Here is a 25,949-nt window from a genome sequence, read left to right as displayed (position 1 = left end):
TTAACAGCACTGACGGGTCTCTGTGCAGGATTGCCACATACTTGCACCTGCCTCGGTGCTTAGTGCCAAGCAAAACAGCCACAAGGACACAGGGGATGGGAAGTGGGATGGAAAGTAAACTAAAGCAGAAATGGCCCCAAGCTCCAGGCAGGGCTGTGGGAGTGCCACCCAGAGCTGGAGGCTAACCACAACTCAGCTGCCATCCCACTGCACAGCTGGCCTGTGGGCTCTGTGACCCAGATTTTGCCTACAGGGCAAAACCTTTACTGGGTTAGGCGAGCTCAGCTGCCACTTTGGGGAAATGGGTGTGATCTGTCATAGATAATCTTTAACTTCCTCTTCCTACAAGATTCATCAACAGGAAATTCAATTTTGCATGATAGTTCCAAAACTCTTTTCCAGGAAGATGCCAGAACCAAATGAATTATATGCTAACCACAGGTGTATGTGCTTTCCATAAGGAATGGCTTTATTAAAAAATAAAATATGACTAGATAATTATTCACTGTGTTGCCCATCAGGCACAGAGGTGCATTTGTATTTTTTTTTTTACAAAAACCATGGGGGAAGAACAGGCTTCACTGGCCTTCTGGAATTCAGGCACAGCAATTAGTTTCTGTGTACATGTCTCTGTTCACACACAAAACTTTTGGCATGGCACGGAAGTTTCAACTAGAACCTTTGTGGCTAACAAAACCTCATTTGCTTCTGTGGAAAACCAAGTATCCAGGTAGAGCTATTACTTTAATAAAAGATCATTAGATGTGGGTTGGTTTGGGGTTGTTTTTTAATCCTTCCCTCTAGCTAGATCTTTACTTCACAGGCTCTCTTTTACTAATCCAGATGGTTTTGGGTAGCCAGGACTAAGTGCCATGCCTGTTTCTGAGGTATAGTCCAACCAAGCAATTTTTCATTCTCAATGTATTGTCTGCTGTCCATTACTTCAGCTCTTGGCAGGAATTTCTGATGTGCAAACAGTCCTTAGAGAACTTGTTGGCATAAGATACAATATGTCACAATTTCTGGAAACGTTCAAGCAGCCCACTATAATCAGGTGGTCGTGTTTTCCTAGGACAAACAAGTCTGTTCAGACTTTGTCCTGTGGAATTTCAGGTTGTTTGTACTGTAATCAGAGGTTCTGTTCACTGGACATTTCTGTCCTTTAGCATGTTATGGCCACACCTACCTCCATCCCTAATTACAGCCTGACTAGAACTCACATAGAGTTAGAAATAAATTTTCAATGTCATCCTCTGTAGCTCCCTTCTACCATTTTTTGACCTTACATGAAAGTCTAGCATTGGTGTTTGAAATATGCAGGTTAATCAGGGAAACTTCAGTATTGTTTACAAGACATCTCAGGTCATTTTATTGCTGTTTTAATCTCAGCTCTCTTAGAAGCCTGGCAGGCCCTCTTCATATTCACGTGTGCTAAGACAAAGGAGCAACAAATCATTCCAGTGTGGGTCAGCAAGTGGAACACTTGCAATTACTGCACAACACTATATTTTTACCTGGGACACAGAACTGAGAGCAGACTGGATCTTTAAATAAATCCAAGTGCTTATACACCAACACGTCTAATTACATGGCATAAGCTTAGAGGCATCTTCAGATACTGAACCTAGCTAACTAAATTCATAGCTAAATCCAGGCATTTTTAATGTGTTGCTTAGATATTTAATTGCCTTTTGGAAATACTTTCTCTTTTATTGAAAAATGACATAATAGACTCTGAGCAAAATGCTTTAGCCTTTTTCTTTTAGTTTGCCTCTTCCCCATTCATGAAGTACATTGCTAGGGATATTTCAAGCAAAACTTTCCAACTGTAAGTTTCTGTGGTCTCCCATCTCTTTGTCCATGGCAAACTACATTCAAGGCATGCACTATGGTGTAAAAGGTTAATTTCTGTTGTCAGCCAGGCAATGAGATATTTGTGATACTTTAATCTTCATAAATTAAGTGTTTGAATGTCTATCCTCTCCTCTGTTTCAGTCTACATATTGGTTTACTAGCTGCTGTTAACACAATACTGGCCCATTTAATCTTGATGTTCACCCATGACTTAAGCCTTTCTTATGTGTAGCACTCTTTTTCCAAACAGCTCTGAAGCAGTTCACTCCAAGTGGTTGGTGGAGGCTCAGCTGAGTTCTGTGAGTCTGACTGAGCCAGGTCACTCACATATGCTAGGCCAGAATAAGAATGTCACTTCAGAAGGTTACTACAAACTCAAAATGCATTTCAGCAGCAGTTTCAGGCAGATGTACTAAGTAAGCCATTTTTAGGCAACTGCTTGTTGCCTTTGTTTCTCTGGCAATGGGAGATTTTCCAGTTTTTTGTTCCCTCAAGCTCTTGGGTTAATCAGTCCCTATGCTGGAATATACAGAGCACTAGGATCAGGTCTTCCCAGCAGCCTCACAGGCTTTCAAAGGCATGAGGACAGGTGAGATAAAGATGGATACATCCTCCCTGCTGAATGGCACTTAACAACTGGGCATAAGTGCACTTGAGCAATTCAGGACAAAAAGGGGAGTTACCCCTCTATAAGTCATTTGTGCTAGCCAGCAGGCAACTTCCACAGTGCAACCCTCATCACAGTGCAGGGGTCTTTGGCAAAGCAGGGAGTGCGCTTCTAGCCCTGTGTGAGCCAAGAAGATATTGGAAAGGAAAAAAAGAGGGTCTCTGCTGTGCACTAAGTGCTCTTGAAGAGAGGTATAGCCAAAATAATCTAGATGCATTAGAAACCCCAACATACACAAGTCAATTTAGGAATCCTAAGCAGAACAGCACTAGAACGTGGCTGTCATTTTAAAACCAGCCTTCATGTGTCAAAGACCATTCTAGTCAGGGAGCATTCAGTCAGCTCCAACTGGCTGCACAACAGGTCTGTTCAGAACTCATTAGCCTGAACAGCCACACCATGCAAGACAGAAGCTTCTTTCTCATGTGCCTCAGCTATACTCCTGGGGTTATCCCAATAAAAATGAGCACAGTGAAAAGGGATGTTCAGGTTGTAGCTGTGTAACTTCAACAGCTGTCTTATCAGGGAAGCCAACAAGCTTGCAGGTGAGGGATACTGAAAACTTATAAAATACATGGGAGAACAGAGACCTTTCTGCCAGTCAGCTTGATGGAGCTAAAAAGGGGAAACAATAGAAGAAGTTCCTTATTACACTGCATATCAAAAATTCATTGAACAGGAAGCCTGGAGGCAGGGCAGACCTCAACACCCAATGCACTGTGAATGCATGTGCACTGAAGTCAGGGAAGTATGCTTTCTCTCTTTTCTAGAGCTCCATGAAAACACTTACCTCCTTTCACTCAGTGCAAGTCAAAAGGGTCTGTTTCTTTCTGCACTCCTACACTACTGTAGTGCTCAGAAAAGTCTTTATTCATTCTTGTTTATTTTTTAGAAAATCCCTACAGATCTAGATGTTTAAATGAAGCATTAGTTACATGGAATATGTGCCTTTAAAGTCCAGAAGCTGCTGAATATACTGCAAAGGTGGGTTGGGGCCAGGAGTGACCCAGTGACCTCTGCAGGAGATGCTGGTATGGCTGTGAGGCACTGGTGGGGCAGCAGCAATCATGATCCAACCTTCTCAACATAATTGGCAGGATAGAGTCCAACTTGACCAGTGAGAAGTCGGCCTTTGCACCAGCCCTGCTCATCTTCCTCACTAATCTTCATTAGTTCTTCACCTAAAAGTAAGAACAGTCATTAGGAGGCAGCCTTGAGAAAGGTAGCATGGCATTTACCCACCTAAGATAACTTTATAAAAAACAAGACTATTGGTCTCAATCATCACACTCTTCTCCCCTTATCATAATGCAGTTTAATCAAAGCCAGAATCACTGATCTCTTCAGTATTTATACTCAGTACTATTACCTTGGCCAAGGAACTTAAACAGACCTTCACTTCTTCTATTCAGCAGCAGTAATCTTTTGGCCCTATAGATCTGCCTGCTTTTCTCTCCCTAAGGAACATGCTTACAAACCAGAGTTATCAGACAGATCTGAGACATTTTTTTCTTAGTGGCTCCTCTGATAGGCAAGTGGGAAGGAAATTCAAGAAGCTGCTAAGCTCTGGCTGGTAGGGCCCAAAATGTCTATTCCATGATGGAGTATCTGGTTTGGCCAGTAAGGCATGAGATCAACTGATTTCTCAGACTATCACCAGGAAAGACCTTTAACATTCCCACATCAACTTTGGGAGGGGCAGAAAGATCCCCTCCTCAACCAATAGAAGGTCATACTTCTGCCAGAGAGGGAGGTCTGACTGCATCAATGGGCACATCCCACATTGGCAGTGTCTCAGAAAGTCACTGCTGTTCCTTAATGGTATGTGTTGCTCAGAGCTGATTCAAAAAGGAGATGACTACAGCTAACAAGTCATACCCCATTTCATCTGTTGAGTGGAAAGAAAGAACAAAGTCAAGTTCTAGAGCACCCATATTGCAGGATATTTTAAAGCAACAAGTTAATGTTAGAAAGTTTACTAGTATGGTAACACTGCAGCACAGATATTGGCCTCAGGCACAAGGTCCTGCTACTGAAGGACTTCAGCAACTTCCAGTGGGTGTGTTTTGGAGAGCTACAGCACAGAGATACCATGTAAAACTCAAAACAAGCAAGATCAGAGACACTCCCAAGATCATGATGTCCACTTGAAGATGAGAGGAGGGCACATGAAAACTTAAATTTAACTAAAGGAAGAAAAGGGGACAGGTCTGTTTGCTCCAGCACTCAATCCTCTGCTGCAGGCCAGGATCTCCATTCATAAGATACCTATTTTGAGCAACAGTTGGCATAGCTGTTTTTTGCCAGCTGACCTCTGCCTTCAGTAGTACATGTCAGTCATGTGAGCTTCTCCCAAAATATCTACCTTCTCATTATTTGAAAAGACAATCCAGAACAGCTGGGTAATTTTTATATCAATGGTGCAAGGGAGAAACATTTAATAAAGGTTCAAGACACAATTCAGAATACATGCCCTAAGAAGAGGCAGGGGTCTGTTCTCCCTGCACTCTGACCAAGGCCTAGGCAGTCTCTTGCCATGTGGCCTCACTACACCTTGTGGTCTAGAAAAAGCTGCATTTCCCACTGTGTCATCCACCTTGAAGGACCTGGCAGTGGTCAGACCAAGGGAAGAATAAAGGTCAGTTTTCAAGTGGACATCCAATTCTTACAGAGTGTTGCAATCATTCATTGAGCCCAAGTGAGGACAGGGGAAGGTTAGTAAGAGATTGGTGCTTCTGTACCTGCTTTAAAGCTCAGCTCATCAGCCTCCTGTCCCGTGTAGTCATAGAGTGCTCGTACCCGTACACCTGGTACCTTCAGGTCTTCCTCATGCCCGTTGGCATCCAGGCACTTCTTGGGAGTGTCCTCATCGGACCACTCTGAAATGTCTTCCTTCCCTCCGCTGTGTGTGGAAGGTGAGAGGGGACAAGATGGTTGTTAGTGGATTGATCTTTCACCAACCTCCTCCTGAATCATACACCACCCTGACTCCCCCTGAGACTGCTATAGGACAGGGCGCAAGAGGCCCAAAAGTCAAGCAAGGGCAAACAGGGAAGAGAGATCCCAGGAGATAATAGATTTTGTTGAGAGCACCCTAGCATTAGAACCCTGAGGGCCAGGAGGATAACTCACTGCCACAGTATTTTTAGACACACACACTGTTCATGACCTCCTCCTAGTCTAGCAGACCTTCTTACACAAGGAAGGCCAGTCCTAACTGGACAGCCCAGCTACATCCAGAGTTATTCCAGCCAAGAATAAGACAGAGAGGAAAAGCTGTGTTTTGCATCCTCACGAGATGTCTGGAATTATGTTTTCCAAGTCAGGGATAAGAGCAGAGGGGAAGAGCAGCAGAGGACAGACACCTGGAACCCAAAAAGCCCTGCAGAGGCTATGTTCCATACTAACTTCACATGGGTTGGTGCCTTCAGGGTGTCATAGAAGAGACTGTTCTGCTCCTCTTGATAGGAAAACCTGTAGATTGGTAAATAGGGCCCTTGAATCCAATTAACTGTGAAATACAGCAGTGGCCTTGAAAAATCCCCCATTCTTCTCTGCTCAGCCAGAGTCTACCTTTTAAAGCAGGACAGCTACTGTAACAGTAGTTTGAGTCTGTTCTGCTTCTCCCTATTCTCCAGGCTTGCCTCCTGGCAAGGGAAGCAGCTATACTCAAACTTGTCAGGTACTGCTCAGCACCATACCAGGGAAAAACAATAAGAATTTGTTACCTTCATTTAGGAAACCACACAACCCCCAACTTTTCTCACCCTGTCTGGGAGGAAGAACTGGGGAAATGCATGCCAGAATCAGACAGCACTAGTCAGATTGGGCTAAATCTTTTCATTAGAAGGATCTTTACCAGGAAAGAGGCAGAATGTGCTAGACAAAAAATCCCAACAAAACAAACCCAAAACCAAACAGCTACCCTAAACAGCATTTTCTACATGGCCTTTTCCAGAGTGCCACAGGTAACACCATGGGCAAGAGACAGGAAATTAAAGAGATTACTCTTATCAACCCAACTCATTCACAACCCTAGGCAGGACTGTACTTTTCCTAACATGATGTATCCCAGAATTCAGCCTTTACCTTGTCTGCAGAGGGGTCTGTGAGACAACACCATCTCGTGCAGGCAAAATGCTGGTCAGTGTGACATCATCAGCCATCTTTCCACTCTTCTCCTTCTTGGTGATTTGCCTCTGTGTTTCAAGGGACCATTCCTGTCCAGGGAAAACCAGTAATATCATCAAAGCCACTCAGATAGAAACACTCTGCATCTTTTCTACCCAATACAAAACAACAGAAGACCAGGTTGTACTTCAGTAGCAGCTGAAGTGGTCAGCTCAACAGCCTTGCTGGTATAGCAGGCTCATTTCTGTTGAATCCCAAGGTGCAACATGAGAGGCTGTGAGAAAATCATCACAGAGAGCTGTCCCACGGTCCTGAGCACCACCTCCTGTTCTCTGACCCTGCAGTTGGATGGCTGGAGTATAGCTTGGCAGCCTGTGTGTGCCCCTTTGGGCAGCAGACAGCTTGCAACACAACAATTTCAGAAGAGCCCAACATCCTGAGCCTGCTGAGCAAAGACATGGTCTTTCCAACACAAGATTAGCAATGGCCAGTTTCAGCTGAGCAGCTAATTGTTTGGAAATAGCATTACCAGAGTCTAGAATGCCACCCCACCTCAAACTGAGGCCAATTCATCGCCATGCCCGGTCCATGAGTGTTGCGCCACCACTTCAGGTCCTCCTGGTTGTCTGCAGCCAGGATGACTTGGTGGAGATCCCGATACAATGCATGAAAGCTGCAACCAGAACAGACAGAACCACCAGTAATCAAATCCCTCAGAAGCTTCCCAAAAGCCAAGTAGGAAGGAAGAGATTAACCTCATGCACAATTACATAGCATCCTCAATCCCACAGGATTGAGCACCACCTATTCAGCCCTAGGAAAACACAGCCTCCCTTTCTGGAGAGTCAGCCTGGCAAACGGGACGGGCTTGTTTGGTGTGGCAGTGCCTAACAAGTGCCAGCACAGCTCATTAAGTGAGCACTGAAATAACTTGGCACACTCTCACACATGGACAGGGAGGTGGCTCAGATTTGTTGTCTATACCATAGAAGGGGCAGAGAAGATTTTTGGCACTGCCTGTTACCCCTGTGTAATGTCTGCTTAGGGCAACTCGTGGGCATTACTTCACAAAAGGTCTCTCTACTAAAGGCAAAATAGGAATGGAATAACCATCAATACTAGACGGCAACAGAGTTACTACATTCCTTTGCCTGGCATTACATACGTAGCTACATGAAGCTTTTCATAGGATAGAAGTACACACACAAGACAGTACTGGAGAGTAGTGAAAAAGGAAGGGTTCAAAGGCAGAAAATCCTCTCTGGGGAGCATGGTGCTGCCTACAATCACAGACCCCAGCACTGGTCACCCTACAGAGACCAAATGCCAATTCTAATATACACTTCAAAGGGGAAGAAGTGAGATCTGCCTGATGCAAGCAGCTTCCAGACACCCCAGAACTGGCACCCCTCACCAGAGCCTAAGCACTCCAGGCTGGCAGGATTCCCCTCTGCATCGGGGCCAGTACCTTTCACTGGTGGAGAGGTTGAGATGCTGGTGCAGATTCAGAAGCATCTCCTTGAAGAAGCACAATCGCTTGCGCTCTGCCTCCTGACAGCCCTCAAACACTTGCTCCATGTCCTCCATGTAGCGGGGATTGTAGCGATTCAATTCTTCCAGCATCTTCTCATACTGATCCTTGCACTGTAGCAGGAACACAGCAATGGTGAGATGTGTTGCCCCAATGGCAAAGAAGTAACAACCCTCCCTACTCTGGCTTGGGACTGATAAGTTTTTCCCCCCCTGGACTGTGGAAAAAATACACCAAAGAATTAAGAAATCCCACAGCTGATGTGCCAGTCCATTGCTCTCCTAATATTCTTGGAAGTTCCCTGTTCTTCCTTACTACTCTCTTTCATACAGGACCCTCCACACATTCCCTCTTGTGGAGAGACAAATCAGGTATTTTTCGTAGCCAGGTCTTCAGCTCTACAGGTTCCACTCCCTGCACCAAATCCCCTACACTTTTTTCCTTTTTTATTTAAATTCATGTATAAATTAGGATCTTGCATAACTCCAAAGACCAAGATCTTAGTTACTGAAGTCTCAGTCTAGCTCACTAAAACCTCACATGATGGGATTTCACATCTTACAGGCTTCAGCTGAGTAATTTCATGGAGGGACTTTGCCACCAATGCTTTTCCTTGAAAGGAGTGTCCTTGTGACCCCCATCCATAGAGCACACACACACCTTCTCAGCCTCCTGAGTGCACTTCTCTACACGCTCCTGCAACTTGCGCATCTGCTCCTGTGAGACAGACGAGTCTGCCTTGGCATGGCTCTCCCTTGTATGGGCCGTTTTCTCCTCCTTCCGGGCTGCATGATAGTTTTTCTTAGAAGTCTCCACCTGCAGAAGGGATGCAGAAAAAGCTGTGATCCTGCACACACTGATCCTCCAATACTCAGAGGAGGCATGTTAACATTTGTCAGAGTCTGCAGCAACCTAACAGGAATGCCAGTTCAACATTTAGTAAACAATGCTTCAGTGGGAAGAGGTACCTTCAAATGATCTCTTTTTCAGTGCTCACCTGCTGTGCAGGAATACAAAACCTGTTACCAAAGTCTTCCCATATGGTAAGGAAGTTATAAAACCACAAGAACATGAGATCCTTGAGATATCCATCCTTCTCTGGGAATTGTCTGCTACTCTGGCTAACCTAGTTTGTTTGCCCAGTGGCTCTTGAAATCAGGCAGCCAGCTCAACTACCCTTATCTCTTTTTCCCCATTCACACTTTGCTTACATCTTTCATCTTCTTCACCCAGGGTTTCTGGGCTTTGCGGAACCCATCCTCTGCATCCTTTGTTTCCTTGAAGCCTCCAATCATCTGCTTGTGGTAGGCCTCCTTCTGCCAGGCCTTGATCTTATCGGAATCTTCACCAGCCAGGTGGTTCCGGACAGCCAAGTGAATTTCACTCAGTTTGTCTGCAGCTGTCAGGAAGGCATGCCAGGCCTTTTCCAGAGTACCATACTGCGGACCTGCAGGAACAAGCACCAGAGAGACTCTTATACCTACTGCCCCCAGAACAGAATGCAAAATCTCTTCCTCTTACATCTACCAGTATGGAGTCACTTCCCCATCCAACAAGTCAGCACTGACTGGTCTCCACAGTTCCACCAGGCAGCATCTAGACTGGCTGTTAGAGCTGGATGAGGCGGGCATTTCTTTGGGCAGCTTCAACTGTCCCAGACGGTGCCTGCTAGGAGAAGATTTCTGTAGAAAAAAATCTCTTCCCAAATCTGGCTTAGGCTTCAGAGCAGAGAGCAATATTAATTCATGACTGAGGCTAGGCTTCTGCTCCACAGACCAGCAGGTCCTTTGGGACAGCTGTCCCATTGTCTCCTGTTACTTTGTGAGACACTATCAGTTTGAACACACTGCCACTAAATCACAGCGTTAGTAGTTATTCTCAGACTGGAGGAGAAGACAGCTAAGACATCCTTAAAGGGGGTATCTCCAGCTTGATTTAAGACATGGACTGCCCAAGGACTTGCCAAACTAAGCACAAAGTTTTTTTTATTTTTAATAACCATGCACATGGCGAGAGAACACATCTCCAAGTGAATCAGAGGACTGACTCAAAAACAGGCAAATACACAAAAAAGACACCCAAGAAAGTCGCCCCCCTTCCAGGGGAAGGCAAGCCTGTCCCTCAAGGAAGCAATGTCACCTCCGTAAAAGATAGCACTCAAAGAGGGGAATGCAATGACTGCTTCCTGTTCCCAGTCTGATATGCCAACTTTACCTCTCTCCACATTGGTCCTCCACTTACGGGACCATTCTGTGAGCTGCTGGGCATAGTTCTTCTCTATCTTGGCTCGCTCCTGGAAGCAGGAGATAAGGTCATTGCAGAGCCGGTAGCCATCATCCACACGTTTCACTGTCCGCTTGTAGTTTCCAGCCTGAAACATAACACAGCATTATCCTTGAGACCACACTGACTTTCACATTGCTACAGTACATACAACAGCAGGTCCATCATTGCACAGGGAGGGAACATGGGTCCTTCTGAAGCATCTGGGCTCAGACCCTCCTCTGGCAGTCTCAGGCAGACACAGCACTGGAGGGAAGAAGCTGAGATGCTTTGCTTGCTTCTCTCACAGCTCAGATCAATGTCAGCTGAACAAGGAACTCTCATGCCACAGTATCTATGGAAGAAAGACTCACTACTCCCTGCAGTAACACACAGCACGGCACTGAACCTTCCCACAGCTCCTCCCTTCCACTCCTCAAGGGCAACATGTCACCACAGACCTGGAACTTACCACCCAATTCCACCAGTGGGTGGTAAGATGACACTCCTACCTCCCTCACATTCCAATTATCCTTCCTTACCTCCCAGAAACTGCCCCCAGGAGCCTCCCCGCCAGCATCATCTTCTGATGACATCACCCTTTTTTTCTTGCAGCAGAGAATGTTTGCAGATTTCAGTTAACCTGAGAAGAGAGAAAAGTGATTTCCATCATAGCACTGGCTGAGCCTTTGCAGACAGCATAGTTCTCCATGGCTCTTGGAGCTGGAGGAGCCCAACTTGCTGCCCTTCAGTCAAGTAGTGTCATCAGTGCCACTCTAGCTGCAGATGGCAAGGTCCAGCAATGATGCCCAGGGCTGAACTGGCCTCCTCCCTCCCTGCAGACAAGAGGCCTCCTTGGCAGGCCTGTAACACATTGGGAAAGTTGTGGAAGACAATCTTGCCAGCCTCGGCTGTGCAGATATCAGACATGCTCATGAATTCAACACTCTTCAGCAGCACCAAATACTTTGGCAGAGATTCTGTTCTTAACCAAAGCCCTGGAGAGGGTAACAGAAACTGAGGTAGCTAAAGCTATTTAAAATCTGCCTTGAAAAACTTTATTTAAAGTCTTGTGTCAATGGAGATGACTCCAGCTTCCCAGTATGACTCAGGATTACAGTATTACAACTGACTGGGGAAAACAAGGCTGAGCAGTCAGCAGGCAGGCATGTCTTGAATGGGGAGGAGCCCTATAAGCTGCCCACCAGCTGAACTGGGCTTGAGCAGAAGTACAGAAATGTGCTGGGGCATACCCAGCCAAATGGCAGCACAGCACAGTTACCCATCAGCACTGCTTCCCTAGAAACATCCCTGCACAGCTGCTCTGTTCACTACACTCACTGCATTAGGCTCAACATCTAGATTGGAAGGTAAAAGGTTCCTGTCATTCTCTGCTGTCTTAGAACTTCTGCCCATTCCCCTGTGCTAGCCTGCACTGCCAGTTTGTTCCTGATGTGGTATGGAGCCATGAATTCCTTGGGGAGAGGTTCAGGGTTGTTCTTGTGCAAGAGTGAGAGAAGGAGTAACAGGACCCAAGCGCAGTCACTTGCTGACAAACCCAGTTCTTTTCAGACGAGCCCAGGTTAATGCAGCATGCATGGCCTTTGCTGCCACTTCTCCTCTTGCACATTCCTAGTTATAAAAAGCTTCCCTCACACCCCAGAGAGGTATCTGCTCATTCTGCCAGCCCACAGAGCACACAGCAGAGAAGAAGATCAGGTCAAGAGTCCACATCTCCCACCTCACGCAAATCCTTCTCGGTGGCGTGAGCTGCACAGTGAAGCGCCCCAACCCAGACTGCAGGAATTTCCCACATTTGGCTATGTTTGCCCAGTGTCATCCCATGGAGTGTGTCAGAAGTGTATTAGTGCTGTTCCTCTAGCCTTCTTCAGAAAGCTGGAAATGCTGAATTCCAGTCACTGAAGCAAGTTGTTAAATGGGATATGACATCCAGGTACACAAACCTTGAAAAATTAATTCCTCCACCATGCCATCAGCTGTCCCTGTCCTCCCTCCCCACATTTGTCATCTGACTGCAAAGCCATCTTACAGCCTCCAGGGCATGGAACTCTACTCCTGGCCCCAGTAACTACGTACCTGAAAGCTGAAAGCGAGACGCTGCCGCAGAGGAGCAGTGGGAAGCTGGCAAGTGTGCCTCAAGCTCTTCAGACTCTGAAAAAAGACTGGAGGAGACAGAGAAGGACACAGTCAGACACTCCTTTGCAGGGATGATGCCTGTTCTGATGCACACAAAGGGGTGTCCCTTTTCTACCAGCTACTTAGGAGGGGCACCCTCTGATATAGCAGCTGCACCCACTGTGCCTCCCGAGATGCCATGTTCCAGCACGTAGCAGAGATGCCAAATCCTTGTGTCACAAGATCTAGCCCCAGAGAGAGTTAAAATAGAAACACTGGGGTGGCTGACAGCACTGTGCAGGAAAGGTAGCATCACAACAGCTGAGCACAGGGAACGGCTTGGGCCACAAAGACCTAAAATAAGCACCCAGGCACCCCACATGGGGCCTTGCTCCCCCTCACTGGACAGTGTCCAGTTTAGCAAACCCCACTGCCTGCATGCCCTTGCTGCATACACTTTTACACAAAGATGCCTTTGGAACAAAGAGAGAAGGACACACACATACCTTCTCCAGTCTCTTCTGCTAAAGATGAAGATTTATACACAAGTCAAAGAACTTGATAACTCTACATAAAGAAAAAAAGAAAAAGACACCGAAATGCATATTCTGGTCTACAGTTTCTTTAGTACAAGAGTACCTAGCACTCCACTGGTAGAATGTGGCCCTCTAGCAGGAGAGCTTTTTTGTCCCTTGCTTCTGTAAGTTGTTCCCATCTCATTCTCAGAAATACTTTATTTTGCTATATGGTACAGGTAATGGTCATCAGCCTTCCACAGAGCAAAGAGAAGTAAAAGGTCTGCAGAAGCTAAGAAAAGCCAGGGCAGAACAAGATATTTTTATTTATCTCACATTTACATCCCTGGGGATTTACCTCAATCTAAAAAGTTTATTTATTAAAAAAAAAAAAACCAAACAAAAACAGGCAAAAAACCCCAAAAAACCTCAACTACAGACAAGCAGAAAAAAAATCCCTTCTCAGTCACCAGCATGCACTCAGCTGAGGCTAGAAGGTTAGGGCAGCTGAGAATAGAAACTGCAAAACATGGAAGTGGGATCTTCAGCCAGATGATAAGACCATTATTGAGAAGAAATGAAAGAAGGTAGGGAAACAGAAGGAAGGAAAGAAAAGCAGACTGGGTTTTTGCAAGCTATTGACTTTTGGTGAGGAAGGGGAAAGCAAGAGGTTGAGGGGGAAGAGTTGTGACTCTGAGTCGTCCAGGTCACTGGATTAAAGGTTATGGCTTCCCTGTAGTCCCTGAAAAAAACAGACTAAACATTCCTGAAATTGCTATGATTAAAAAAAACTTTTTGAAGGTATGTAAAAGTGTATTTAAAACCAATCCTTCCTTTCTTTCTCTTGATGAAGACATAGATCAATGATACATGACACATGAACGCTGTATCACTTTTTCCACGCTACTCCCCCATCCCCACTTTATCAGGAAGCAATGAATCACAAACATGCCTTCCATCTCTTCTTTCCTAGTCAGGCTGACTACATGGCACTGTAATTTGGGGAGTAAATGTGGAAAGCTGTTGTATGGCAGTATGTTTGTTCATTTGAGGGACAGTCAGGCTAAGCAAACATCCCAAACTCTGAATCCATTCTTTCTGCAGTTTCCATGTTAGAATTTGAGTCACATCTGCTTGCTTTCTCAGGAGTCACAAACTCAAAATAAGCATATTCACTAACAGGCTCTGAAATATAGTAGTAGCTGTGCTGGATCAGACTAAGGTTTATCATGGCCTCATAGCCTTTTTAGACAGCAGCCAAAAGGAGATGCCTTCCCTCACTTTGACAACAGAGCAAGCATACATGATGCCTCCCTGCTTGCTCTCCAAGCCTCTAACCACTTGCTGACAGGAACTTCCCTGAGCTGGATGTGCCACCTATGAATGAGCACTCAACAGATTTCTCTTCCATTAATTTCTTCAACCTACTTTTGAATTCATATGATTTTGCAGCATCTGTAATATCATGTGCCAAAGCACGCCACAGCTTAAGGCTTTACTGTAGTCATCAGCACGGTAGCTGGGGGGAAAATACACTGAAGTGATATTTCTACAGACTAATCTCCATGACTGAGTAAGCAGTCAGTTGAGTACATATTTCCATAGCAGTTGCAAAGCCTTTATAAAAATCCAGAAAAATCCAGCTTGGTAGAAGCAAAAAGGTCAAAGAACAAGAAGGACCCTTTCCTGCTGGCTTTTTCTGGACTTTACATACTTCATGAGCCCATGTCAGTCAGCAGATCAAATTGGATCTGCATGCAGACATAGGAAAGGTACTTAGTACTGCACAGAGTGGCTGAAAAGAGCAGCTGCTGCTGTCACCCTGAGTGAGCCCTGGATGAGCAAGTAGATTGCCAGTCCACCCCTTCATGCCAATCTATTCCTGAAACACCACATGGTGCGAGCCACTAAGTGTTTGAGACCAGGGAGAACCCAAGTTTGATGGGAAAAGTAAATATATGTGCCAAAGCCTGGACATTGTTTTACAGCAAAGTAAAGATGACAAGGATACCTCATGGACAGCCTGATTTAGCAAGAGCCACCAAATGATTCAGTAGGGCTGGCAGGGCCTGTACAGTATGAGCAACGTAGCTGGAGTTACATTGGATTGACTACAGTTTTGGAGTCTTGTATGTGGGCCAGTACCACACACACGACTCCTCCTGATGCCACTGCCACCTATGCTAAGAGGAGGCTATCGAGCAAATCATATTTGCAGGGCAAAGGAATGTTTATGCCTACCTTCCCATCTTTGTTTATCAGCTCTCAGATTTAAGAGCTACTTAAGACCTCACAGCAGCTCCTGCAAGATAAGGTCTCTGAAGAAGAGGGAAAGAGTGACTACATTGTCCTTCATTTCACACCTCCAGAGGATTAATGGATAAAGGCATCACAGACACCACTACAACCAGCAACATCAGGCAAATCGAACCATGCAAATGACAGCTACAACTATTTCTGCTTGCTGTGTTAGAAAAGATACCTCCCTTCTTCTCCCACATACCTGCTTCTCACTTAGGAGCCAACGTAATTATTAGGCCACACCTGCTATCAACCCCCTATTAAGTTATCAAAAAAATGCTTCTTGTTCTTTAGCTGCAGAAAGATGGAATGGCTCATGACTGTCTCACTGGTACTGAGCTCCACTCAGGAAAATACCTGAGGGCTCATTGTGATAGAGCTGTTTCTACCTTTAAGCCATGTTGTTATTCTCACTCGGGATCTAGTCAGGGACACGTCTCAGGCCACAGATCCCTGCCCTCAGACCAAGGTGTCAGGCTAAAACATTCCCTTTCAAAAACATGTGAAATCCATCATGCCTTGTTGCTTCATGCTTTCACAGCATCTGTGCAACAGGGTCCTGATCCACAAAGAAAACTTCTAGATCCAAAATAACAGCTGTTGTCCATTGAAAGCTTTCCCTCAGGCAGGTAAACCACAGAAATTCTCTTCCATCTATACCACATTCCAGTACTTCCAGCCTCCAAATGCCCAAGGCACCACTTCTATGCATTGCTTGACTGCCTCCTGAGAGTCCTTATGAGCAACTGTTTTCCTAAGTTCCCCAAGATGAAACCTCTGAACTCTCCAAGGGATCAAAGGGCTGCGGTCCTGCAGGAATTCAAGCACACAAACAAAGCTTGTATATTGCACCAGACAAGGCCTTCTGCTCAACTCCTCTTCCCTTTCCCAACTACAACAGCAAATGCTGGATACAGACACATGTAGGAACAAACTGAGTAACATTTATCTAGTAAGTGAGGCTTTGGTGAAGACACGTTTTTATTGTGGATCAATTTCTATATAGGTGCTAATGCCAAGCTAAGCAAAAGTTGTAATCAGTAATAGATTGCTACTAACCAATTTCCACCTCAAGACAACTACCACCAGAAAGCAGGAATTTGATATTTTCTGCAACCAATTTGTTTGATTCCCTGGTCATTCTTCTGTACAGCACCACAAGGCATTATTTTCCCTCCAAAAACACTGGCACTCTAGTATAGGTTGCAGATGAACATTTCAATCTGAACAATCCAACTACACAAAATGGCAGCCCCTCCTTCCCTTACGGCATTAAATCCCCCTTTTTTTTTTCCTTCTAATTTGTCAGAATGAAACTAGAGAGCTGAAGCCAGGAGGTTCCACGTCACTCCAGCAGTGTAACAAACTCGATTGCTGTTGGTACAGCAGAGCTAGGAAGGTCCCCAACAGAGAGAATGAAATGGGGCATGGGACAGGGTGTCCTTTCCAGACTCCCCAGCTCTGGAACTGCACATCCAGTAGCTCTGCACCAGTAACTGGGATGGTGTCCAGTAATGTTCTCTCCACTGCCATTATGTAGGAAGTCTGGCATTTATAGGCATACACTCACCTTTCCGAAGAGGGGACAGTTCTTGTCCACTGCTAGAAAGAATGCCAAGTAACACAAAGATCCCCCAAAAACTCCCTTAGAGGTATTTATCTTATTGCAGTGTCACGCCCTCAGCAGTCACCTGACTGGGAAAGGGACTAAGCCAGTGTTTCCCAGCCTCTCCCTAAGGACTGAAGCCTGCCAGAGCTGTCTAATACGGTTTCAAGCAAGATTTCAGCTCATTTCTCCAGCCAGGGAAAGGTCAGAGAGAGAGCAGGCAGAACAGTAACTACACACAGAGGTCACTTACAGAAGCCCATCTCCCAGCCCATGATTCTCTGGAGATCATGTGGCTGTCCACTAGCAAAATTCTCAATGATTATACCAAAATACTAAAACACAGCCAAGATTGAAGAGCTGACCCCCTGAGTCCAGACCACAGCTTCTTTAGCTTAGTCTTCACATTCAGATCAAGTTAATGTACTGATGACAGGCATTCCCCATGTGCCACCCCAAGCTGTTTTCAAAGTGTTCATGCAGAACTCAATCCTTTCTACTGTTAGCTATTCCCTGTCAGCAGCCAAGGCTACAGGACAGGCTTCTACTAATACACTGCTGCTGATCTAGGGGTTAAGATTCCTGGCTGACATAGCTTTACCAGACAGAAACTGTTTTACCAAGAAAAATTAAAAAATCTGCTTTTATTTCCAATATGATGTAGAGGATCTTTAATATTAGAGGAACACAGATCTATTCTGGTTAACATGACAGTATGAGAAAATGTTAATGAAGGAATGTAGTGGGCTATCAAGGTAAATGTTGCATTTTTTTCCCAGTTGTTCTTTTTATTAAAAAAAAAAAAAAAACCAAAAAAAACCACAATCTCAAACACAGAGCTGAAGGAGGGAAGAAGCCAGCAGCGAACCATTGTGTACCATACTCAAACAGGGCAATAGGCTATGTTAATTTTTATTCCAAATGGTTGCTGGTATAACTTAAACATGTATGTTGTGTCTATATGTTTAGCAGCTGCAGCTGACAGTAAGAAGCCACACATACAAGTTACCAGGAACAGCACTACCCTAGCTGCTTTCTTAGACCTGTTAACAGCATGATTCCTGTTCACTCCTTAGTCACAGCATGCCCACTTTCCAGCTCTCACACTCCCTCTCTTACCACTCTCTCAGGGCAATGGTTTAACCCAGGCAGATATGGAGAACCTGTAATTGCTGCTGTCCCACTCCCTGGCCTCTTCACTTGTTTGCTTCTACGCTGGATATTTCCCAGGGTACTTCCCACCCTGCTGCATCAGTCTCTGCAAGCAAACACCAAACACATGCACCTCCCTTTTCTTCAGATAGGACCCCAAACAACTGAAAGTTCTTTCTTCCTAAATCACTGATAAACAGGTGTGTAAAGCTCTAGTAAAAGCTAGTATATCCCTCCTCAGCAGTCTCAATCCACAGTGAATGCAAACATTTTCCAGGATTTAATCTACATCTTATCTGGTAATGTTCTTTTCTGCATTTATTAACTGGTAAGATCAATAGCCCATTCTGTAACACAGTTGCCTGGAACTTTAAGTAAAGATAAGTTATTGTAGTAGCAGGTTGGACCAGTCTATCCTCTCCAACTAGGCTTGGAATAAGAAGTTTGGTTTGTTTGGATCTTTACATGAACAACACTTAGCCAAACAGAATAAAATGTCCTGGACTCATCTAACCCTGACTAAAGAAGGCAGAAGCAATAGGAAGTGGTGAGCAGGGGTGTTTCCTGTGGTTGTGGATGGGGAGTGGGTAGGGGACAAACCCCACTAAGTTCCTGCCACTGGAATATTCTCCTGTGATTGAATCACCTTGCAATGCCAAGAGCAGGGATCAAGTTTACATGAATGCATTGGAAGTCCTAAGGAAGCAGATTGCACTCAATGCAATCAAACTTTGTGGGAGCCACAAGCCAGTTGGCTCCATTCTAACAATGAGCTTCTGGTGGTTTCTTGCTTCACTAGACTGCACAGCAGTCAGAAATATCCAGCCTTCTCTGCTACCTTCTCCCACTTGGAAGCCACAATGAGTTTTTAACTCATTTGTAGTTCTGGAGCTTCTGGATTTCCTTTACCAACAGTTGTATTTTCCACTGGCTGCTTTTTGAAAAAGGGGAATGGGAAATAAGACTTGGAAGAAATTTGTTCTTCAGACCAAATGTGTGACAATCATGGTAAATTATTTCAAAGTACTGCATTTCTTTATCTATGGCTGCATCAAATAGGTTTCTGCTTTTACATGGTAAAAGCTGATTTACTAGAACTGCTTATTATGTGAATACTTTCCTTCCAAATATTCATATAATGGAGACAAAAACATTGAAGATGATCCTCAAGGCATTTCTGAAGTTCATCCAGTTCCCTGAAGTTCTGGGTCCCAAACAGTCAGTAGAAGGGAGTGCAACTAACTCCTTGACTTGAGAGCCGAGTAAGATAAAACTGAATGCCGGGGCATCTCTCATCGTAAAGAAGAATGAGGTTAAAGCATCCTACCCATTGCTTCTGTTCCAGGTGTCACCAGTTCCTCCACTTTGACAGCAAGGCTCTTTTTTCACCTTTTGTTACCAGAGCTAGGTTTATTCTGCAGGAAAATCTAAACTGCATAAAAACAACTGCAACTTAAGGCAGATTTCAATACCATAAGAACTGGAAGGACTGCAGAGTAGCTTTTACACAGAGTCATTTTGCATTTTTTATGGGACCAGATGTGAAAAGAATGCATCCTTTGCTCTGTGGACTGGGGAGAACTTATATTCCCTTTGTATCATCTCCTGGTTCAAGAAGAGTTTGGCACATCAGCCACTTGGGAGGTACTCCACTTCTAAACATATTCATACACCTTTCTGACAGATTTCCCAGAGATACAGGTAACAAGGTTGAAGTAGGAAAGCCATAAGGAACTGGCCTGCTCTGTGGAGATTCATACTTCATTGAATATTAGAATGGTTTGGCTTGGAAGGGACCACAAAGATCATCTAGTTCCATGCCCATCTCCATGGGCTTGGATGCCACCCATTAGACCAGGTTGTTCAAAACTCCATCCAACCTGGCCTTGAACACTACCAGGGATGGGGCATCCACAACTTCCCTGGGCAACCTGTTCTAGCAACACTTTAATTTAAGAATTTCTTCATAACATCTAATCTAAATCTCTCCTCTAGTTTAAAAGCATTCCCCCTTGTCTGATCACTATCTGCCCAAGGAAAAAGTTGGTCTCCCTCCTTATATAAGCTCCTTTTAAGTACTGAAAGGCTGAAATTCTTCTACTGAAAGGCCACAAATACTTCACACATTCTTCTTGAAGTTCATTGCCCTGCATGTCATGGAGCAGCTTTTATCTACTTTCATAGTATCTGCACAGAATCTGCTCCTTAGTATCAGTAGTGCCTCTTAAAATAAGTTTTTGGATCTCAGGCTGAAAAACAGAACTATTAACACTTCAGAACAGAACTATTAACACTTCATATCCTAAAGTTTATTCGGAATACTTTAGGAGAACACAGGCAAACAGGGCAGGCAGCCCAAAGTGCACACGTGACAGGATAGATTTTAATGTTCAGCATCACTGGAATGTCAGTTGCTTTCTCAGTCCACTGCCCAAAGGAATGATTTCAGTTTCTGGTCCTCAAGATTCAGCCTGACATGTGAGGAAAGAACACTGGAAGGCTTTTTAAAAAAAACACAAGCACAACAAAGCAATCCAGTGGGCTTTATTCCCCTGCAAGGCTTCCTGAAGCAGCTCAAAACCCTAGCTGTTTGCTTGCATTGGAGTAAAAGCTTGCTGGAGTCAACAGCAAGGTTTCCCATGGGTTACCATAGCTCACCAGTCCTTGTCCAAGGCAGAGCTGACTGAAAACATCAAGAAGCAGAAGTAAATACTTTCAATCATTCAAGGGGTCAAATGTGCTACATCTTCTCTCAATCATCCATGAAAGCTTCTTGCCCTTGTCAGAAGAAGCAAGGCCACTTCAGAGCTCTGCACAGCAGTACTGCAGCTGGTGCAGCTCAGCACCCTCAGGAGTGGGAGAGGTTTGGCTCAGCAGCAGGCGTACTGTACTGAGGGATGGCAGGAAGTTACTACCAACAGCAAATCACCTGTGGGTGGCTGAAAGGACTATGTCCCTGAGAGCCCAGGAGGCAAGTACTGTGTCTTCCTGCAAACAGGAGAGACACAGTTTGGGCAAGCTCACAGTAGGGACAGGACTGAGGAGGCTGAAGGCTTGCCAGCACTGTTACTTATGGCTTGCCTGCAGCAATTCTAACTCCTCGAGCCTGGAAAAACTTAGTTGCAATAAATAGAGTCCTACCACAGTCACCTATTAAGAGAGCATAAAATCCCATACAAACCTAATGCCTCTGGATCCAGGCCCCCGGTACCATGGAGATCTCTCACATGCCTTTTCAACAAACTACAGTGCCCAGTGACAATCACTAGATTTAACACACAAATTCCAACTATCCCAAGTCTGAAAGGCTCATTCCCATCGTCCCATTCACAGCAAGGAGAAACCAGTGAAGACTCAAATGTGATTAGGATGCCAGTCACATTTACTGCCTTACAGCAGTGCCCAGCTACAGGAGACTAATGTACCATTATTGAAACAAAGCTGGATGATTACAGCAGAGGATGCACCGGGTTCTTTGCACAACATTTTCCTTTGTGCTGCTGGAAAAACTTGTGCCCAAACAGTCAAGAATGCATTTTGATGTTAAATTACAGAGATCACCATGCTGCAGGGTAGTGGCAAAAAGCTACCACTTGAACAGCTTCTTAACTGCTTCAAGGATGCCAAGCTCTTTTTTAATTCTTCAAAGAGCAAAATCCTAAATTCTTTGTGAAAACTTCCAGATACAGCAGTCACTGTTTTCTGACCCATCCACTGAAGTCTTAGACTAAAAATTAAGGGTTTTTTAAAATCTATCTGTCACAGTTGCCTCTCACAGAGTACCCTCTACACCCATTGCACTGAGTAACTAGTGATAAAACAGCTTGCCTGATCACAAAGTCTGTTTTAAAAAGATAAGAGCTCCTTAAAGGGCTTAAACAGCTCTCGTATTGTTCAGGCATTTCCCCATGAACTCTCAAGAGCAGCCCGAATTCACAGATCACTGATCAGCTGATGGCAAAAACAGAGGCAGTTTATTAATGCTCTCTGATCAAGAGTATAGCTTTTTCCACTCAGGCTATAAGCAGATACTTTTAGCTTTTGTTCAATCCCTGGATGCTAGCCATGACACAGACCAAACAGTTCAAACAACAACTGAATAACCACCAGCCCTTGAGATGGCCAGAATAAAGAATATACAGTGTTTGCCCTGCTTGCTGATATCATGAGTTCTGACAGCAGCTCACATCATCCCGTTGTGGTGGTAAAGGCATTCTTACAGCTTTGCACCTCCTAAGAAGTCCCATTATTGTATTACTGTATATATATTTTTGTATTACATATTCATATTATGTATGTATGTATATATACATTACATAATATATATGTATATATAATTGTATTATTGATATATATATGCATGCATGTGTGTAAATATACATTGATTCTCTGATACATATTTATTTTCTTTTTCTTGTAAATTTATGAGCATCCAGGGAAAGCCCAGAAGATTCAGGCTAGGTCTTGTAAAATCCACAAAAACCTAAAATGACTAAAACCACCAATCATCCTGTGAAGAAATTAATTTGGGTCCATAAAATTTTCAGGCTTTTATAACTTGGTTACACACATGGTCTGCCAGTGACCTGCAGCATTTTGGTGCAGTCCAGCCACACACAAGCCTATTCACTTGTTGACATTTGATAATAGAGTTCCAGGTGGGCAGTTGTTCTCACCCATACACATAGGTGATACACTCAGGTTACTGCTTTTTTCAGCTTGAGAAGACAGTCTTCACCTGAACAAGTGCAGGCAAGCCAGAGAAGCTCAAACACACGGATCAGAAGAAAAAAATTAAAAAGCCAGTAAAGCAATACAATGGACCAGGCACAAAACAGGGAAGGCAGCAGGCAGCTGATCAAGCTCACACATTCATTCTGTTCCAAGCTGCAAGTCAAAGGACAATCTAGTAAATATTTTAGGGAACTTCTAGAGAAATACCATTAATTACACAAAACACTATCAAAGCAGACTCCATCTCACACAAAGCACATTGTGGACTTCAGGGAAAGGTGAATCCTTGCATGAAAGAATGTGCCCAGTTACGCAACTCACGGGGAGAAGCTCCACTTTGACTCCACCCAAAGACCAGCTCACACCTGGAGCATGGAGTATCCGGACCCTGTCATTTTAGCCCACACACTGCAGTTGTGCATTCTGCTCTCATTCCTTCCCGAGAATGACTTGAGTCACCCACTGTAAGGCTTAGTGACACTTCAACGTCAGGGTGGAGTGGGAGGCTCTGCTTGGGTTCTGTACTGCAATCAATTACCCTCGTATCAGAAATTCCTTTGTGCAAATTAGACCGGCAGCTGATTTGAAGGAGAGAGAAGTTCACTTCCAGTTTCAGGAAACAGGGAGCACCAGTTCTATAAGGTGGGTCAAAGAGTGAACAAAAAGGCCAGACTACTTCCTAGGGCCAGGAACAAGTGTCTGGTGGTGGTCAGCTAACCTCGCCCGCCCCACCAAGCCTGAGCCTTCTTGCATACCTGAAGAACTGAAGCAAGGAAAGAACACATAGTTGGCACAAAAAGTGGTGGAACAGGTTAATGCGTTTGGGCCACGCTAGCTTCACTTATCGATAGCTTTGCAGAGACCGTGGAACCCTCCTCCCATGCCCAGTGACAAATCAGACTGTCTTCTCAAGCGCTGGATATTCAGGCCCACTAATACCCTCCCTGTTTATCAGCTTTCTCCTGCCCTAGGCTGGAGAGGACACGGTAACCCCAGCAGCCTGCCAGGGGCCCGGTGACACAGCCAGACAGGCAGCACCCCTGGTGCCTGTCCCTCGCCCTCCCCTCCCTGCTGTGGGCAGCCAGAAGAGAGAAAGAGGACGAACAAGAACAGAGCTGTCCCGTCTGCCGAACTTCTCCATTCAGCTGCCCGGAGTGCGGCTCACAGACCGCCAACAAGGACACCGGAGACAAGGGACTGCAGCCCCGCGAGCATGGGCCCCGGCGCGGCCCCTTTCCCAGGGGGTCCTGGGAAGCCGCTTTATCCCCACTCTGCACAGCGCTGCCAGCGCCCGCGGCTCCGGTTTCAGAGTGGGAAGCGGCTCTGCGCGGATCCGGCACAAAGAGGCCCCTGTCCCCGCGGCGGAGCGGGGGCGCGGGCTCCAGAGGGAGGGGGAGCCTCGGCAGCCCCCAGTGACGGGGCGGCGACAGCGGGCCGGCCCCGGGAGGCCGGCGGCGGGGTACCCGGCGAAGCTTAGGAACGCAAAGGGAGCGAAACTCTGGCAAGAGCTTCTCCAGCCCCTCGCGAACAACCCGCCGGGACCGCAGCCCTGCCGCCCTTCCCAGCCCCGCGCGCCGCCGCTCCCGCACCTACCGGGGGTCTCCGCTGCGCCTCCAGACGAACCGCACCGAGCCGCCTCCCAGTCCCCTCCTGCCCACAGCCAGCGCCCAGCCGGGTACCGCCTCCCCCACCCGCCCCCTTTCCATGAGGAAACTTTTCCCTCACAGTTGCCAGCGCGTCCCGAGACGCGCTGCCCGCCGCGGGAAGGCGGCGCCGGGACCAGGACGGGCTCCGCCGCCAGGACCCCCGGCACCCCACGGGGCACAGGACCGAAAGGCGCCGGGCCCGGGAGAGCGGAGCCCACAGCAATGACCCAGTCGCTTACCTCGCGGGCGGCGTGGCACGGCGGGACGCTCGGCGAGCAGCGGCCACCTGGGGGAGGGAGCGGCTGAGCCCTCCCCCTATTTCAACCGCGGGACTCGGGGGTCCCGCCCCGCCTCCAGCAGCGCCCGCGGGGCGGGCCCAGGCTCGGGGTGCTCCGATGGCAGCGGCGGGGCAGCTTCGGCGCAGCTCCCGCCTCCCCGCCCCCGCCGCCTGGCCCTTGATCCAATTAACGGGAGTGGGCTCTGCCCAGGCAGGTGGGGTCGGAGGAGGGTGCCGAGAAGGCAGCGCCGGTTCCTGTCGTCGTTCCACCCTGCCTCCACACTGGGAAGGGCCTGCAGCCGTGGGGTGAGGAGGGGATTGAGGGAAGTCTCCGTGGCCGGGATCCCCCTCGTGGCGGGGGCGGGAGGAAAGCAGCTCTGGGAGCTGCCCTGAGTTCGGCTCCTGTCCGTGAGTTCGTTCATCTGTGTGCTGTACCGGCCAGCTGACCTGCAGGGCCCGGATCCGCCCTGGTGTTGGGGGAGGAGGGTCCCCAAGGCTGGCTTCCACCCAAGTGAAGTGCTGTGGTCTCGCTTGTGAGAGTGCCGTGGGTCACTCTCCCTGGGCTTAGAGGGTGGCATCACCTCAGTTCGGCTTGGCATCCGTCTTTCTCTTTTAGCTCGATATTGCTAACTGTTTTCAGTCATTCTCCCATTCCTCTGAAAACTTCTATCTGAATAATCCGGACCTCATCTTTAAGTCCCCGAGTGCAATTTCTCCTGAGGCCGGGCTTGTACAAGGAGCACTATGAGACCTTGCTGGCCCACCTCCTCTTGACTGCTTCCAAGTGCCTTGGGACACAGTTCCAAGGCCCAGCTGTGGGTTTGTAGTGATGTTTATTCAATTGGTCGAAAAAGGAAAGACTGAAGAGACTTGCAGAAGGAAGAAAGACCATGCCATAAATCTTCCACTTCTCTGGAGTACTTGGGCATTTTTACAAGTGCCCTAGATTTCATAAGAGCCGGAAAATAACTGTGCTGATGCCCTTCACATACAGTGAAATTCTGTGTTAGAAAGTGGATATTAGAAACCATTCCACTTAATTTCTTTCTTCTGAGACCAATCCTCTGTTCACTGTTACCAGCATAGGGTCCCTGGAAGGTGGACACCCAACAGGTCATTGCTTATCATGGGTGTCAC

At 46.3% G+C, this 25,949-nt stretch overlaps 1 protein-coding gene across 2 annotated transcripts; it reads right to left on the bottom strand.

Moving 5' to 3' along the window:
- Positions 1 to 536: 536 nt before the first annotated feature.
- Positions 537 to 24,827, bottom strand: PACSIN3 (protein kinase C and casein kinase substrate in neurons 3). 2 transcript variants are annotated; one of them, XM_054275244.1, is made up of 12 exons: positions 24,775 to 24,827; positions 12,543 to 12,628; positions 10,988 to 11,088; positions 10,398 to 10,554; positions 9,395 to 9,630; positions 8,844 to 8,999; positions 8,121 to 8,296; positions 7,205 to 7,325; positions 6,611 to 6,741; positions 5,930 to 5,995; positions 5,263 to 5,423; positions 537 to 3,702 (listed from the first exon to the last, which is right to left on the bottom strand). In XM_054275244.1, exons 3-12 carry the CDS (start codon positions 11,039 to 11,041, stop codon positions 3,587 to 3,589), a joined length of 1,374 nt encoding a protein of 457 aa, XP_054131219.1. In that variant the 5' UTR covers positions 11,042 to 11,088; positions 12,543 to 12,628; positions 24,775 to 24,827; the 3' UTR covers positions 537 to 3,586. The 2 variants fall into 2 exon arrangements, with proteins under 2 accessions (XP_054131219.1, XP_054131218.1); XM_054275243.1 differs by lacking the exon at positions 5,930 to 5,995.
- Positions 24,828 to 25,949: the final 1,122 nt, after the last annotated feature.

The sequence above is a fragment of the Melozone crissalis genome, unplaced genomic scaffold (assembly GCF_028551555.1).
Source record: "Melozone crissalis strain CALT ecotype California unplaced genomic scaffold, PUWL_Pcris_2 ptg000018l_1, whole genome shotgun sequence".
In the NCBI taxonomy this organism is placed as follows: domain Eukaryota; kingdom Metazoa; phylum Chordata; class Aves; order Passeriformes; family Passerellidae; genus Melozone; species Melozone crissalis.
Note: the sequence above shows the minus strand (reverse complement) of the source record. Positions and strands in the feature narration are given on the sequence as shown.